Genomic DNA, 15,376 nt, shown 5'->3' on the forward strand with positions numbered 1-15,376 from the left:
TTGTACAGTGAGGAGGACTGAAGGCCAGAAGGGACCGTAATTGCCCAGAGTCAAAGGTATAACCCAGGTCTCTGGACTCCAGAGCTGCCTACCTACTGCTCTCTGCACTTTGAGACATAACAGAGAGGCACAAGACAGTTATTATTATTTTTATTAATCGTTATATCTAAGCAGTCTATCCTCACCATATTAAGTGTTTCCATTTTGGGCCAAGTCCAGGGCCCACCTTCTGCAGCCCACCCTCCAGGGGCCCAAAGCAGAGGCTCCTGCAGCCAGGTGAGGCTCATCTGCCCACCTGTGACAAGGCCTCAAGCCTGTGACCCATGTGTGCATTTCTGAATGAGTATGGCCACGTGACAGTCAGTTCCATCCTGCACCCTTGGGGGAGCAGGCGCAGAGTTATCCATTCTAGAGACATTCCCTTAGTGGCCTCTGTGTGCCAGACTCCAGGGACACAGCCAAATGGGACCTGGCCTTTGCCCCGCAGGAGCTCACAGTCTAGTAGCAGAGACAAACATGTCACCATGTAATGACACCCTGGGCCCCAGGTGCTGTGATGCTCACGTGCCTAGTGAGCAGGGAACAAAGAGGATGGGGTCAGTTTTACCTGCAGGTAGAGATGACCAGGGACTACATCACCAAGGACCTGAGCCCATCAAGTAGACCGGAAGGGCAATTGAGGTCAAAGGAATAGCCTGTGCAAAGGCTGGGAGGCATCAAGGAGCCAGATGGGGAGCAAATCTGGCCTGGGTGCTTTCTTGGGGGCTGCTGAGAGCTATTCCTGCAGGACACGCAGGAGAGAAGGTGGGGTTTGGGGTGGCATGGTGGACAACAGAGATCAAGCTGCAGGTGTCCCCCATTTCCCAAACAGAGCAACTACCTGTACGCCTGTCTGGAGTGGTCCTCCAGCTGCCTGGGGTTAGGGGATAGCAGGCTCGACAGTAGAGAGGAAGCCCCTGGGCTGAGCCTTCCCTTTATCCCATGCAGGCAGCAATAAGGACTGACTCCTTGGACGTTCAGGGTCTGGGCAGCCGAGAAGACCTGCTGTCGGAGGGGAGTGGGCGCTCCCCACCTCTGGCCCGGGCCACCTCCTTCTGCGGCTGGTCACGCATCCAGGTGCAGCAGCATTCCCGCAGCCAGAGCAAGATCTCCAAGCCCTTGCCCCTGCCCGCCCCCTGCCTGGGCCCAGAGCCCGGCCCGAGCAAGGGCCCACCAGAGACCAGCAGCAGCTTAGAGCTGGACACGGAGCTGAGCTGGATTTCAGGAGACCTCCTGACTGTCAGCAGCCAGGAGGAGCCCCCGTCCCCACGGGACCTGAAGAAGTGCTACAGCGTGGAGGCCCAGAGCCGCCGGCGCCAGCCTGCATCCTGGCTGGATGAACAGAGGAGACACTCCATCGCGGTCAGCTGCCTGGACAGCGGCTCCCAGCCCTGCCCGGGCCCCAGCCCCTCAAACCTCGGAGGCCAACCTCTTGGGGGACCTGGGAGCCGACCCAAGAAAAAACTCAGCCCGCCCAGTATCTCCATAGACCCCCCGGAGAGCCAGGGCCCTCGGCCCCCGCCCAGCCCTGGTGTCTGCCTCCGGCGGAGGGCTCCGTCCAGCGACTCCAGGGATCCCTCGGCCTCTGGCCCCCCTGACAGCATGGCTGCCTCGCCCCCCCCAAAGAAAGACGTGCTGAGTCTCTCCGGTTTAACCTCTGAGCCAGCAGACCCGGATCCCTGAGTCCTGCCCCACTCTCCCACTCACCTTTCTCCACTGGGTGCCAAATCCTAGCTCCTCCTCCTGGGCTCTATTCCTGAAAAAACTCCACGTAGACTCCAAGGAGGCACACCTCCCGACCTCGAGGGCGCTGGGTCCCCGCAGCCAGGATTTCCAAAGCGCGTGAAAATGGCCGCCCTAGCAATTCTGACTCCAGGTAGAAAGGGAAAGGCCCGGTGCAGCTGGGGTTCCTGACGCCGGAAGCTGTTGGGAGAAAGCAATACGTTTGTGCAGAATCTCTATGTATATTCTATTTTATTAAATTAATTGAATCTAGTATATGCGGGATGTATGACATTTTATGACTGAAGAGACTTTGTTTCCTTCTGCTTTTATGTGTCTCAGAATATTTTTGAGGCGAAGGCATATCTTGGCTATTTAAACCTAAAATAACCAGTCTAAGTTATATTCCCTCCTCTTGCAAAGCACAAGCTGGGACTGCCAGCGCGTTACAACCCGACCGGGCTCATCCGTAGTGGGGAGCGAGAACCATTTTGGAAACTGTAATGTAACTTATTTCCTCCTTCAACCTCATCATCATTTTCTTTGTGTGTGGGGGGGGGAAAGAGGGTGTGAAGAAAAGAAAAAAAGATGAGATTTTCAAGTGAAATGGAACCTTTTTATACATACATACATGCATACATACATATATATCTATAATAAAGTACTTTTCCAACATAAAAAGTTAATCACGGTCCAGAGTAAAAGCAAAGGGTCAGAGGGTTAGGTGTGTCCAGATGGCTTTGGAGAGAGATTCCTGGAGGTGGGGACTGGGGCTGGGGAGGGAAGGGTTCAGAGCCACCGCTGCGCATCTGTGTGTCTGTGAGAGAGGAAAGACCCAACGCTGCCCCCCAGCCTTGCGGCCTCACCCCCAGGGACCAGGGAGAAGCCCCTTTGCCCGGCCAAAGCCTGAGGAATGGGGTCCACGCCTGCTTCTAGCCAAGCTTTATTGCTTCCTCTTAACCAGGCATCTCTGTGAATGTGAGTAATTCCAGATTAACTCCTATTTCTGCTGACAGCTCTCAGGCGCACACTGAAAGCTGGAAATTGGCATAATGAAGCTGTTTTGGTTGATGGGGCCGGCCGAGGCTGGGGGAGGCTGCCTCGGCTGCTGCTGCTGCGGAGCGGGAGCTAGGGGAGGGGGAGGGGCAAGCCCCTGAGGGTTTTCCTGCCGCGGACTCTGCCTGGGATTTGCCGCCTTCGGGTGGAGGCTGACCTGCGCGGTCCGAGTTTCAGCCTCCCACCCCGGGGTTGGGGAACGGGGTGGACACGGCTAGCCCGACTCTGCGGCCACTGCCCCACTGGGGTCTCGCCCACCCACCCGCCTGCTGGCCCTGGAACTATGCGTGTAAACCCCAGTGGGCTGCTCTCCGAGCGACCTCCCGGTGGAGTGGGTAGGGTGGGGCGGGCGGCCAGACTGCTGAGCGGGGAGCTGGCCCCCTGGAGGTGATGAACGAGTCCCATCAAGGTGTTTACGCGGTTTGCTGCTGTCTGCCTGGTGGGAGCCAGCAGAGGAGGGAGAGGCGAAGTGGCCGCAGGCGGGAGGAGGGGCAAGTGCGGTGGCCCAGAGCCACCTCCGGTGCTGGGTGCTGCCGCGGGCAATATTCTCTTGTCCCCCGTCAAAGACGGGGGTTGCACTAGGGCTCCACCAGCCTGTCCCCTCCAACCACCCCTAACATCTGCCCCAAACCCATGCCCTTAAACACTCCCTACCCCTGTCACCCCCAGGATTCTTGAAACCTTGACCATAGCCCCTGTCTGAACTTGGCAGCTGGGAGCTGGGGGTGCCCGGCCACTGGGCAGTGGACGGGAGACTTTATCCAACCCTGTGTTTTCCCTGTGCTGAAAGCTTTTCTAATTGCTCTTTTGGACAGAAATGATACCACTCCTTCAAGCAAACATCTCGTTTTATCCTCTCAGTCTGGGCAATGATGTCCAACTCTTTTTCCTCTCGGCTTCGTGGGTGGGAGAGGGGGTGCTTGTAGGAGCTGTTGGGTTTTTTTTTCTTTTACAGCAAAGCTGTACAAAATTCCTAGAGTTTTGTCACCTGGGTCTGCAGATTAAGCCTTTACATTTTTGTAGAATTCTGGAGCTGTCTGTTTCCTAGTGAGGGTGGGAGATTTGGGGAGGGGAACTCTGAGGTCTTTTTTCTTCTAGTCGCTGGAGGATTCTAGATCCAAAGGAAGCCAAAGAGCTGGCCTGCCGCCCCCTCCCCTCCATCCCGGGCCTCCCTGAAAACCCTCATTCTCCATGCCCGGCTTCAACAGTTACAGTGGCATCAGAATATTGTGGAGTTACTGGGGTTGACTCTTAGCATTCCTGATTCTTTTGGGAGACCTGTTCATCAGCCCCCTCCTCCCAGCAGGAGCCAGGACAGTTTGTTGGGGCATACACTGGCTATGATCTGGGTTTGCTCTTAAGAGATCATTCTGGTGAAGAGGGAAAGACACCCTGGTCTCTCTGCCACCCCCATCAGCGGACTGGAGGGCTTCTGGGGGACAGTCCTGGAGGGGCATCTTGGTAGTGCTGCAGAAATAGCATTAGTAGAGTCAAAGTGATGGAAACTTGTGTTTCATGAAAAGGGTTTCGAAGTGGAAATAACGACACTGCTTACTCTATTAACAGTGGTGATAATAACCTTGTGATTTGGCTTTGTTCCAGGATACACAGGTGGAAGTGGGGCAGAGAGGTGTGACAGAGGCTGAGGGGGGAAAGCCTGGTAAAAGCGGCGAGTCTTGGTTCAGGACCTCCAGGGACAGCGTAAGAGGACAGGGACAGGGGCTTCAGGAGCGTGGGAGCTTTCAGAGGGAAGAGTATCTCCCCTGACTCTTCTGCCCTCAGCCTTCTCTTTGGGGGTTCAGAGGAAAATGTGCCAACGGCTGCAGGCCCTACCTCGGGCTTGGCTGCTTCTGTTTCCTCCACCCCCAAGACTCCAGGAAAAGGTCTTTCTGGGGGTGGGGACTGGAAAGAGGAGCAAGCTGACTGGTGCTAAAAACAAATCTGAGGCTCATATGCAGTCTCTCACTCCTCACAACACCCTAGCAAGGGAAGTACCATTGCTTTCCTCATTTTTCCAAGAGGTGAAGGGTTCAGAGAGGTTAAGTGGCATGCCCAAGATCACACAGCTGTGAAATGGCACTGTTGGGATTTAACCCTAGGTCTGGCCAACCTCTAGCCCATTGGCTTCACACTACCCCAGTCTCTTCTCATTGTGGAGCAAATGGGACATGGTGGGAGGAATCCTGCTCACAAAATGACTCGCCAGGGAGGAAGGTGTGATTTCCAAAGCAGTCATTTTCGTGTTCATAGAAATGTACACACATGTTCCCAGCTCGATGTATTCAGAGGCTTAAAGAGGCCCATTGCCTCCCACCCTGTGGGATGCCCACCTTTGACCAAAGGATTCAATGGGGAGGGGAGTTCAACCACAGAGGAAGGCGTCCCTCAGCTCCAGAAGCTTGCCCAAGCGCTGCCCAAGGCTGGCTCTGCCATCAGTCCAGTTTCCCAGGCGCCGCCCTTCCCTGGCATAGTGCAGCCCTTTAACCCAGGCCACCGGCTCTATGTCTCCTCTTCTCACCCCCTTCTTTCTTCCTTTACCCCTACCCCAGCCAGGCCATGCCCACTTTCCAAGCAGCCTTTCCCTCCATTATCCGCCCCCAGCCCTTACACCTCACAAAGCCTGGTGCCCCATGGCCTCCCTGCCTGCCCCTCTCCCGGGTTAGCTGAGAGGCCCGGCCTGTGGAGCTGGCGACCGCCATGCAGTGAGGGCATCCAACACCAGGTGGCAGCACCAGGCACTCTCACCTGGTGCCACCCGTTCTAAAGAGAGACCAAGCCAACTGAGGACACCAACACTGATGATACCTTCTACAGGGCAGGTGCTCGGTAGAGCTTTCTTTGTGAGGGGTGGGCTCACAGAGCAGGACGGCGTGTCTGTGTGGGGGGAGCCCAGCCAGCCAGCTGCCAAGCCTGCCTTGCCAGTGACTTCTGCCTGAGGTTATGGACCCAGGACAAATCCTGGGCGATGGTTCCCAGGAGGGAAGTTAATTCTTGAAAGCGAATTTGGTTACGGTCTGGCCTCCTGCTCTAGGGACAGAGCAAGGGCGTGTCAAGGAGGCAGCTACTCCAGCTAGGCTCCAAGAGGGAATTCCATTAAGAGCTTTGGCACTCTTTGTCTTAGCCCTGGTCCAGGTGAGGGCCCAAGGAGCTAATGAATTCTTGCTTTGCAAACTCCTGAGTTGGTGCACATGCATGTCAAATCAGATGCAAATGAAGTCAGGGCAGAGGGACCCTACAAGGCCTTATCACTGCATGAGGAGAGGAAGAGCAGGTTGGAATTTCGGAGCTGGAGGGTGGTTTGGGGGTGCTCCTGGCCTTCAAGGAGCCACAAGGGGCTAAAAGGAATCAGGCAGTGAGGTGAGGGGGAGACCTAGCAACCTGGATTTGCTTTCCCTCCCCACCCCACCTCCCATTGATTCGCCTGTTCCAATCTGACTCTTCCCCTCGGCATCATTTCCTGTCCCTGGGTCTCCCGGATCCCTGTTACCTCTCAACCCCACCCCTTCCACTCTGTTTTCTTCACTCAGCTGTAATTCCTGCTCTGAGCTGTACCTTGCAGTTATCTTATCTTTCCATCTCCTTGCCAGGAAATCCCTGAGGCTGTGTTCCCCTGGGACCTGCCTAGGCGGGGGAGGCCGCACATGCTCTGTCCATCCTTCCTAGAACTGCAGTACGTTGGGGAGGGAGGATGGGGCTTGGGCTACTGAGGCTGGGAAGGTTCAGTCCATCTCTCTGCTGCAGGCTGACCCACAAGGCCCTTCTGGCTCTTCTCGGGAGCCCTCCCACTGGAAGCATCTTGGTTCTGAAAATTCAGAGGCAGAGGGGAAAGTGCCCACTGCTGGGGCTGTACCTAAAGTGACCGTGGCCTTGCTACCTATGACCTCTTCTTAGGAAATGAGGACTTAGTTAAACAGTGCTTCCTGAGGACCAACTTTGCCAGGCACTGTCCTGGGTACTGAGAATAGAGAGATATGTAAGACTCAGTATCTTCAAGACACTCAGTCTTCTGGCAATCAATTACTACAATGCAGAGAACAATGTGGTACAGAGCCAGGGTCCCTAACCCAGGAATGGGGCTGGAGGGGTTCCTTATGGAACTTCTGACTTTGGCCAGTGGACCCAGGACAAATCCTGGGCGATGGTTCCCAGGAGGGAAGTTAATTCTTGATTTCTGGGGAAGGGGTGGGAGGTCTTGAGCGAAATCTTGAAAGATGAGTAGTTTGCCGTGTACAGAAAGGGCAGTGGAGTGTAGGGGCAGAGTACACCAAGTGACCTCGGAGGCCAGCCCGGAGACGTGGTGCAGTAGCTGAGGAGACGGGACATGCGTCCTGCCCCAGGAGCCTGGTGGTCAGCCGAGGCCCTGAGCACTCTGTCAGGTCAAGCAGTGCTGCCCCCAGCAAGGTGCAGAGCCTCTCAGGAGCTCACATTTCTTGCTCTGGTGAGGAAAACAACCCAAACAGCAACATCCCACGGCTATTGTGGTTCTGAGTCGGGGTTTGGGTGGAAGAGGGGCCAGGAGGAGAACTTCAGACAGAAGCAGCAAACCCCTAACTCCTCAAGAAAGACGGAAGTATCCATTGATAGAAAAGTGAATAAAGAAAATGTGGTATCCATACAAAGGAGTACTCAGCCATAAAAAGGAATGAAAAGTGCTGACACAGGCGACCTTGAAAACATTGTGCTAAGGTAAGAGAAGTCAGACACCAAAGGACAAATAATGTCTGACTCCGCGTATATGAAATATCTAGAACAGGCTAATCCACAGAGACAGAAAGTAGATTAGGGATTACCAGGGTGAGGGAAGGGGAAAGGAAATGTTATTGCTTAATGGGTATAGAGTTTCTGCATGGGGTGATGGAAAAGTTTTGGTAATGGATAGTGTTGATGGCAATACAAAATTGTGAATACAATGAAATGCCATTGAATTGTTTACTTAAAAATGCTTAAAATGGCACATTTTATGCCACATATGTGACCACTATAAAACCAGTTCAGCTATTAAAAAAGAGAGAGATGAGGGAAGGCAGGATCGCAAGAGGCCCACCATGGTTCTCAGATTATCCCGCCGGGGTGTGGGAAGGGCTCTCTGATGGCCAGACGAAAATGCTGGGCAGAAGGAGATGGTGTCTTAGCCCCAGTACTGAAGCCAGAACCCAAGGATCCTAGCCGTACACTAGAGTTCTTACCTGTGGGCAGCCTGGCTAGCGCTGGGCTGGAGCCAGGCCATGTGTGGGAGCCCTGGCTGGTCCTGGGTTTCTGATCTCAGGAGGTAGCCCTGCCTGGGGCACTCACCCCCGAGAAAGCCCTGAAGGAGAGTCCCAAATCTCCCCAAGCCCAGATACAGCCTCCTTGGTTTACTTGGTGTCTTTGACCTCCACAAGCCTTAGAGAAGGAGAGGAAGGAGAGGCAGAGGGTGTGGGGTTGGGGGTAGAGGTGGGGTGTTAGCAGGAGGTAAGTGCTATGGGGAGGCCGCATAGAGGGCATGTCCTACAAGGGTCAGAGAAGGGTGGCAGGAGGATTCCCGGCTGCTCAGGCCATGGAATCCTAGACTGCAGGGCTGGCAGAGATCTCAAATGGCATCTTGTCCAGGTTGCTCAGGAGACATCGAGGGGCTTGTCAAGGTCACAGTATACAAAAAGCAGTGCCTGAGGCATGGAGGGGAGATTGCAGGTGACTCATCAGCCTCTGCCCTTGGGGACCTCTCAGACTGGTGGGAAAGACAGACTCTTCACACTAAATATAACTCAAGGAACACTGTGATAAGTGAAAGCTCTGTAAAGTCTTTTCCCCAGAGACAGGGAGATGAATGGCCAGGAAAGAGGCAAAGAGGGCCCCCCAGTCCAGCTGCCCAGGAAGAGGAAGCCTTGTCCACCCCACCCCACCCTTGGCCGCTCAGATCTCTGTTCTCTAGCTGACAGCTGGAGAGTCTCCTTTCTTGTGACTTCCTGCCTGCCCAGAGAGACAAGAGGGGCTCGCTGCTTCAGTGCTGTCTTGCTGACGCCTGCCCACGCCTGCCTCTGAGCAACCAAGGAAGGAAACACCTTCTGGGAACAAGTGCCAGGGAAGGAATTGCCAGGATGAACAGGGGCAGACCCTGCAGGTGGGGAGGCGGTGGGGGGCAGCAGGCAGCACAGGGGCTGGCTGGGCAGGCGAAGTGTTGGCGGAGGAGAGCTCATTCTCAAGCCCAAGAAAGAGGAGGGGGTTGGCTTCTGGGACCCTGTTGGGGGAGAGAGGGTGGCTGGGACCTCCCACTCCCCACCACGGTACCCCAAGACATGGGCACATTAGGAGCTGGCTGTTCCAACGTAGGGTGGAGAGGTAGCCTTTTCAATTGAGTACACAAGTTCTTTCCATTTTACAGATGGCAAAATTGAGGTCCAGAGATGCATATGACTTTATCAAGAATTTTATTCATGGGAAAGGATGTTGCCAAGTCCCTCTCCATGTTTCCTCTGACCCATAGAGTACCTCTGAAGTTGTGTGTAGAGGCCAGTGTGTGCCCCAGTATCGCCCTCTGCTCGGGCCCTATCAGCCTCAGCATCTGGAGGGGCGTCTCTCTTGCGTGCCCTAGGGGGATCTGAGAGGGACTGTCACTGTGTCAATGGCACCCCACTCCACAGTCCCTCCGCGCCCCAGCGTTTAGGAGGCAGTCTCGCAACCTGCCGGGACGGGGTGGGGGGAGCTCGGCGGGGCGGGCCAGGGCGGAGCTCGGGCGGCGGAGGCAGCTTCCAGCGCCCGCAGTTGTTCCGGACCGGGCGAGCTCGCTGCCTCGCCTCTGCGCCCCAGCCCCATGGACGCCCTGTGCGGCTCCGGGGAGCTCGGCTCCAAGTTCTGGGTAAGACGCGGGGCTCAGGGGCCGCCGTAGCTAGGGCCGTGGCCAGCCAGGGGCAGCCTGGTTCCCGCCTCCTGCCTACCCGCGGGGACTGGGCAGTGTCCTAGAATGGAAGGCGCGCACTGACTGAGACCCTCCCCCCCACCCCGAGGCGGCGGGGGTGCCGGGAGAGGACACCGCGGTGCCGGGAGGGGGCCTGGCCAAGCCTCCCAGAGCCCTGGCCCACGCAGAGGCCAAAACATGCCCTGATGTATCCTACCCTTTGCGTGGAGCCGGGGAAAACGAGGCACCAGTCTCCTTGTGGGTGCAGTGGATGCCACCCGGTAACTGGGAGATGCCCCCACTTCCCTCTGGTCTTGCCCCAGCCCCTCTCTCCTGATTGACGGCAAACTGCAGGAGGGACTTCTCCCATTAACCACATTCGCGGTGGACCCAGCTAGGGCTCGATTGTCCACCCCGCACACCTACCCGGGGTCTCCAGGTCCTCCAGAGCCCTTGCTCAACCTGATGCTTTCCAAGGATGGCTTCTTAGGAAATGTCACCTGGTTGCAGGTGTGAGAGCAGATGATCCCTCACTGCCCTGGCATCAGAAGGGGAAAACAGACCCAGTTCTGGAGAAAGCCCCCTCTAGGTACAGGGATGTCTGAATTCCCAGGTCTAACACTGGGAAAGGGAAGCCCAGAGAGAGAAGGGGATTTGTTTAAAATCTGGCAGCTAGATGAAGGCAGAGCTGGGCTAGAGGAGAAGGCTTTTTGACTCTCAGGCCAAATCCCTCTCTAAGACCTCAGGCTGCTTTTCAGGCAGCTAACCCCAGCCACCTAGCGCAATTCCAACACATTACACGGGTGCTTTTCAATTTGGAGGCAAGGGAGTACCTGTTTTTGTTTGTTTAAAGCATCTTTGGGGATCTTTCTCTCCTCTAGCTCACTAAAGTATTAATCATGATATGTAACTTTTCTACCCCCATCCTTCCTGCCCAGCCCCACAGAAATCCCCATCCAGCCTGGACTAGCCACTATTACAGGGTCCAGAGGTTGCCCATTCAATTACATATAGACAGCCCAAGAGCTTTCTTCTCTGCTTTCAGAACCTACTCACAGCAGGGTCTTCATTGCAGTGAGGCAAGTAGTGTCCATTTTACCAGTGGGGCTCAGATTGAAGGGGTTTGTACAGGGTCACGCAGGGATGTGCAGCAGAGGATGGTCTCAAATTCAGGGCCTCTGAACCCCATTCTCTAAATCTTTTCCCCATATCAAGTATTATACATAGGTTCCTGGTATGTATGTGCCCGTGTGTGCAGTATATGTACAGGTGTTTATGTGTCCATGTATGCAGCTGCATGTGTGCAGGTGTGTGTGCATACACACCTGTGTATATGAATGTAATTCACAGGGGTGTGCGTGTGTGGGTGTGTGTGCATGTGTGTGGATGTGTGCACAGGTGTGTATACAGCACCCATACTCTTGGACTGTGTTCAGCATGTGCTAAGGGGGTTACCTGGGTGTTTTTGAATCTGGGGCAATGGATCACCTATTTTTAAAAAGTGTCTTTGGAGCTCTCTCTTTTCTCTAGGTCACTAAGGTGTTAATCTGTGATGTATAACATCTCTGCTACAGTCCTTGCTAAACCCCACAAAAATCCCCTGGGTCATCCAGCCTGGACTGGTTACTTGTTACAGGGTCCGGAGGTTGCCTGGCACTGTACTTTGGCCATGTACTCCTTTTCATTGTCCACTCGGATCTTGTTGAGGTAGGGGCCCATGTGGCCATGGCATGGTCATGAGGTCTGGGGTGGCCAGTTAGAGGGCTTGAAAACCAAGGAGACGGCTATGCCCAATCCTTAAATACAAGGACCCCTTGTTCCTGGGTGGACAGCTAAACCCTGGGAACATAGCACTGTATTGAGACAGGCTTCAAGGAACCTCGGGGAGTTGTGGACCCCAGGTCTCCCTTCTTGTCCCAAACTCATAGATCCTTTGGCTCTGCCCTCTTCCCTTCCATACAGTTGGAGGATCAAAGAGTGTCAGACTGTGGAGGCTTGGAGCAGCTAGCACAACTCTTTCTTTAGATCTCAGAAAGCTGAGGCCCAGGGAGCTTTGCCAAGGTCATATGACAATCAGTTGTGGAAGCCTGGACTGGAAAACAGGACCCTCAGGATATGGGTGCATCTTTGCCATTCACTGGCTGTGCACCTTTGGGCTTCTGACCCCTGGACTTCTTCTTGTTGATCATAAGCTGGGCCCCCTCCGAGGGGGTCTCAGGGTGGTCAGTGAGAGTCAGCTCATCTGCATCAGGTCAAAGAGATGGACCCCTTCCTCTGAAGGCCATGGCAAGTGGATGTGGGGTCAATGTTAGCTGACCTCAGGAGTATTCACCTTCCTCTCCCTGTTCTCCAAATACTCTCTGTCATCCATATTACCTCTTGGCTCCAGGGTGTCTGGAGACTGGTGGTAAAGTGGGGTGAAAGCAGGAAGGTTCCTTGCTGGAAGGGTGGACCTCATCTCCTGAGGATTTGCTGAGATGAGATGAGGAAGGGCCTGAGACAGGGAGGCTGGTGCCTTAGCTGTAGCTCAGTTGCCCAAACAGCCTGGAGTTATATGCTTCTTTGCATCTCATTTGCATTGCATACTGTTTAAGAATACCTTCCCTGAACCTTTTGTGGACTGTATCCAGCCCTCCCCAGTGGGATTGTCCCAGGGGTGCCAGATGGTGCAGGACTCCTTGTGGGGGGAACGAGGTACCTCTGCTGGTGTCACCAGGCCTTTTCCTTGGTGGGAATGCTGGAGAGTAGTCAAGCCAGGGGAGGAGGGGATGTCCTATCCCGAGATCCTGTGACCACTGGGAAGAAAGAAGGTATGGCAGGTGGGAGATTCTCTGGTTCCTCCCCTGAGATTTCCACACTCCCCTTTTCCTGGCTCTCCCCACGCTAGACATGGGACCTACCTAGCAGCAGCTCTCGGCAGAGGCCCATGGGTCTCCCATTGGTCAGGCCTATGTGGGGAAGGCACTTTCGCTCCCCCCTTGACCATCACCCACCCTAGGACAGGAACATTCCCTGTGTGGTCCATTCTGGGTGCTGGACCTCCCACCTTATCAGCCCTATCCAGCTGTTTAATTGCATTATTAAGGAAGCCTTTGTTGCTGTGGAAACTGTGTGTATGAGGGAAGGGGAGGTCCAGCTCTCTGTGCCTGCAGCAGAGTCCATTCTGGCTAGGCCTGACTGTGCCATTCACTGGCTGTGTGATCCCGGGCAAGTCACTCAGCCTCTCTGGGCTGCAGCTGGATTTAGGTGGGCTCTGGGCCCCCTTCAGGTCTAGAGTTGCCCAGTAATTCTTCTGGGAGGATAACCCTCAAGCTTGTGGGGGCCAAGGCCATGATAAGGGCCCACTGAACTTTAGGGGTCCTGAGTGGTGGGATTGCCAGGTTTGTTCCTTGGTCCATTGCTCAGCATGAGTGGGCAGTCACCAGAACGCTGGCTAACGGACAGGGCCCCGACGTCAATGTATGTTGACTCTCAAAGGAAGATGGTGACACCCAAAGCTGTGGGGAAACTGGCAGAAGTGGACCTTGGAGGTGGGCAGGGAGGTGAGAGGTGGGAGCTCAGCTCTGTTCCCTGAGGCCTCCCTCCAGGGCCCCTGGAATTCCCTCCCACCATCACAGCTGGGGGCAGGAAAAGCAGGTACTGGCTGGCTTTGACCTCTGAAACTCTGGCTCCCGGCTACGGGATTCCGCGCCCTGCAGCTCAGGCTGGCTTCTCTCCAGCCCTGCTGTTCCCTGTGGTCCAGGGCCCTGGCCTTGGGGAAGGAAGTGAGTCAGGGAAGCAGCATTCGGGAGGAAGGGTGCCAAGCCTGTGGCCTGCCGGCCTCCAGACAAGGAAATGGACAGTTCACCCCCTGGGTGTGACTGTGCCCAGCCCTCCCCAGCGGGATTGTCCCAGGGTTCCAAGGTGGGCCAGAACCCCTGTAGGGGGAACGAGGTGCCTCTACTGGGGTCGCCAGGTCTTTCCCTCCCCCACCCGGAAGTGTTCCTATTGCTGGTGCTGAGGCCAGGGGGAAGCTGAGCAGGTGGGAGTGGGCGTTAACCCTCAGACTGGATTTCTCCTTCTAACAGGCTATTCAGGTTTCTAGTCCAGTGGTTTCCAGAACCGCAGCTAGTCTGTTATCCCGGTGATGGCCATGCCTTCCCCTCAGATCTGTGAGAACTGCAAAAAGGAGACGATTTGATGATGGCTGAAAGGGGATTCTTAATGTTGGGAATCCCGAGATGCATGTGTCCTAGCCCCGAGGAGGGAGTGAAGGAGCCCACCAGGGAGTGAAGGAAGCGCCGCGCAGAGCCATGGTAGGGGCTGGGAGCTGGCCTGCCTGGGTTCAAATCCCTGCCTCAGCCTATGTGAATCTGGGCCGGTTACTTTCCAGCCATGGGTCTGAGCTGTGCCAAATGCTGGCTGATGGTCCTGGCACACGGTGGAGCAAAATACCCAATGCTGTGGGCTGGTGTGTCTCCTTCCAGAAGCACCCTAGACAGCCAGGCCTGGGAGGCAAAGACTGGTCCAGCTGCCAAAGGTCCCTGAGTGAGTGTGAATGGGCCCTAGCCCTTTCTGCACCTCCATTTCCACAGAGCTGGGTGGGCCAGTCCCTTCCTGCTGACAGCCTGTGACCTCAGGAGGTGCCAGGCACTGGAGGCTCCCTCTGACATTAGGGAAATAATTGCTCCTTCTCATGACAGAGGCTGCCTCCCTGCCTGGGCCTGGGGAGCTGGGAAGTCCCTGGCACGGCCCCACCGCCCTCCCCACTGCCCCCTTGCCGCCAGTTTGGGTCTGCAGGGATTTCAGCCTGGTGCCCATGAGAGGACACCACTGCATAGTCCGTTCTGGGTGCGGGACCTCCCGCCTTATCAGCCCCCTCCAGCTGTTTAATCGCCTTATTAAGGAACTGTCGTTGCTGTGGAGACTGTGTGAATGATGGCAGGGGAGGGGGCTGTGGGCCTGGCTCCCGCCTCCCAGCCACTGCTGTTCAGAACAGGGAGGGAGGGAGGGGGCTTTGAGAAGGGCGCATTGTCCTGCCCTGCACGACTGTGGGGTCCAGGAAGTGGCCTCCCCTGACCTTGCCCTTGTCTTCATTTTACCCTTAACTTTGTTTGGGTCGGAGGGATGTCCTTGTGGGTTGAGGACCATGGCTGCAGAAGCTGGAGCTTGGGAGGGTGCCCTTCACTCATTCATTCATGCATTTGTTCACTGGGTGGTTTGTTCGTTCAACCAAGAGGTGTGACGCCGCTTCTAGGCAGTGAGGAACACCGTGGCAAACAGGACAAACCTGGATTCTAGCGGGAAGAAGCAGAAAAGCAATCAATATTATAGATGAGCCCATTATATAGCATGAAAGAAGGTGATGGGGAAGGGCTATGGGAAAAAATAGAACAGGCTAAGGGGTTGGTGGCTTAGACTCCCAGGGCTGCTGTGGCAACTGTCACAGAATGGGTGGGCGGGGATGGATGGTCTCACCGTTCTGGAGGCTGGGAGTCATCAAGGTGTTGGCAGAAGTCAGTAGCTCTCCAGCAATCCTCCATCACCCCTGACAATCACCCTCTCCTTGGGTCTGCAGCTCTGATTTTTCTTGACTTTAGGCTTCTTCTGACTTACTGCATCCAAATTCCTCTGCCTATGAGGACACCAGTTGTGTAGATTAAGGCACACCTTGATTCTATTTGGCCCCATCTAAGTAGGAGCTTC

At 55.3% G+C, this 15,376-nt stretch overlaps 2 protein-coding genes across 9 annotated transcripts in view; both read left to right on the top strand.

Moving 5' to 3' along the window:
• CACNA1G (calcium voltage-gated channel subunit alpha1 G) overlaps positions 1-2,026 on the top strand; it is a 63,031-nt gene extending 61,005 nt beyond the window's left edge. For all 5 annotated transcript variants that reach the window (XM_077164767.1, XM_077164768.1, XM_077164769.1 and 2 more), the window contains one exon: positions 988-2,026. In XM_077164767.1, the coding sequence (XP_077020882.1) occupies positions 988-1,722 (735 nt within the window). In that variant the 3' untranslated portion in view covers positions 1,723-2,026. The remainder of the gene's footprint in view (positions 1-987) is intronic.
• A 7,535-nt stretch (positions 2,027-9,561) lies between these two features.
• Positions 9,562-15,376, top strand: part of ABCC3 (ATP binding cassette subfamily C member 3) — a 55,354-nt gene continuing 49,539 nt past the window's right edge. For all 4 annotated transcript variants that reach the window (XM_077164771.1, XM_077164774.1, XM_077164772.1 and 1 more), the window contains exon 1: positions 9,562-9,652. In XM_077164771.1, the coding sequence (XP_077020886.1) occupies positions 9,608-9,652 (45 nt within the window). In that variant the 5' untranslated portion in view covers positions 9,562-9,607. The remainder of the gene's footprint in view (positions 9,653-15,376) is intronic.

This window comes from Tamandua tetradactyla, chromosome 6 (assembly GCF_023851605.1).
Source record: "Tamandua tetradactyla isolate mTamTet1 chromosome 6, mTamTet1.pri, whole genome shotgun sequence".
Taxonomy (NCBI): Eukaryota; Metazoa; Chordata; class Mammalia; order Pilosa; family Myrmecophagidae; genus Tamandua; species Tamandua tetradactyla.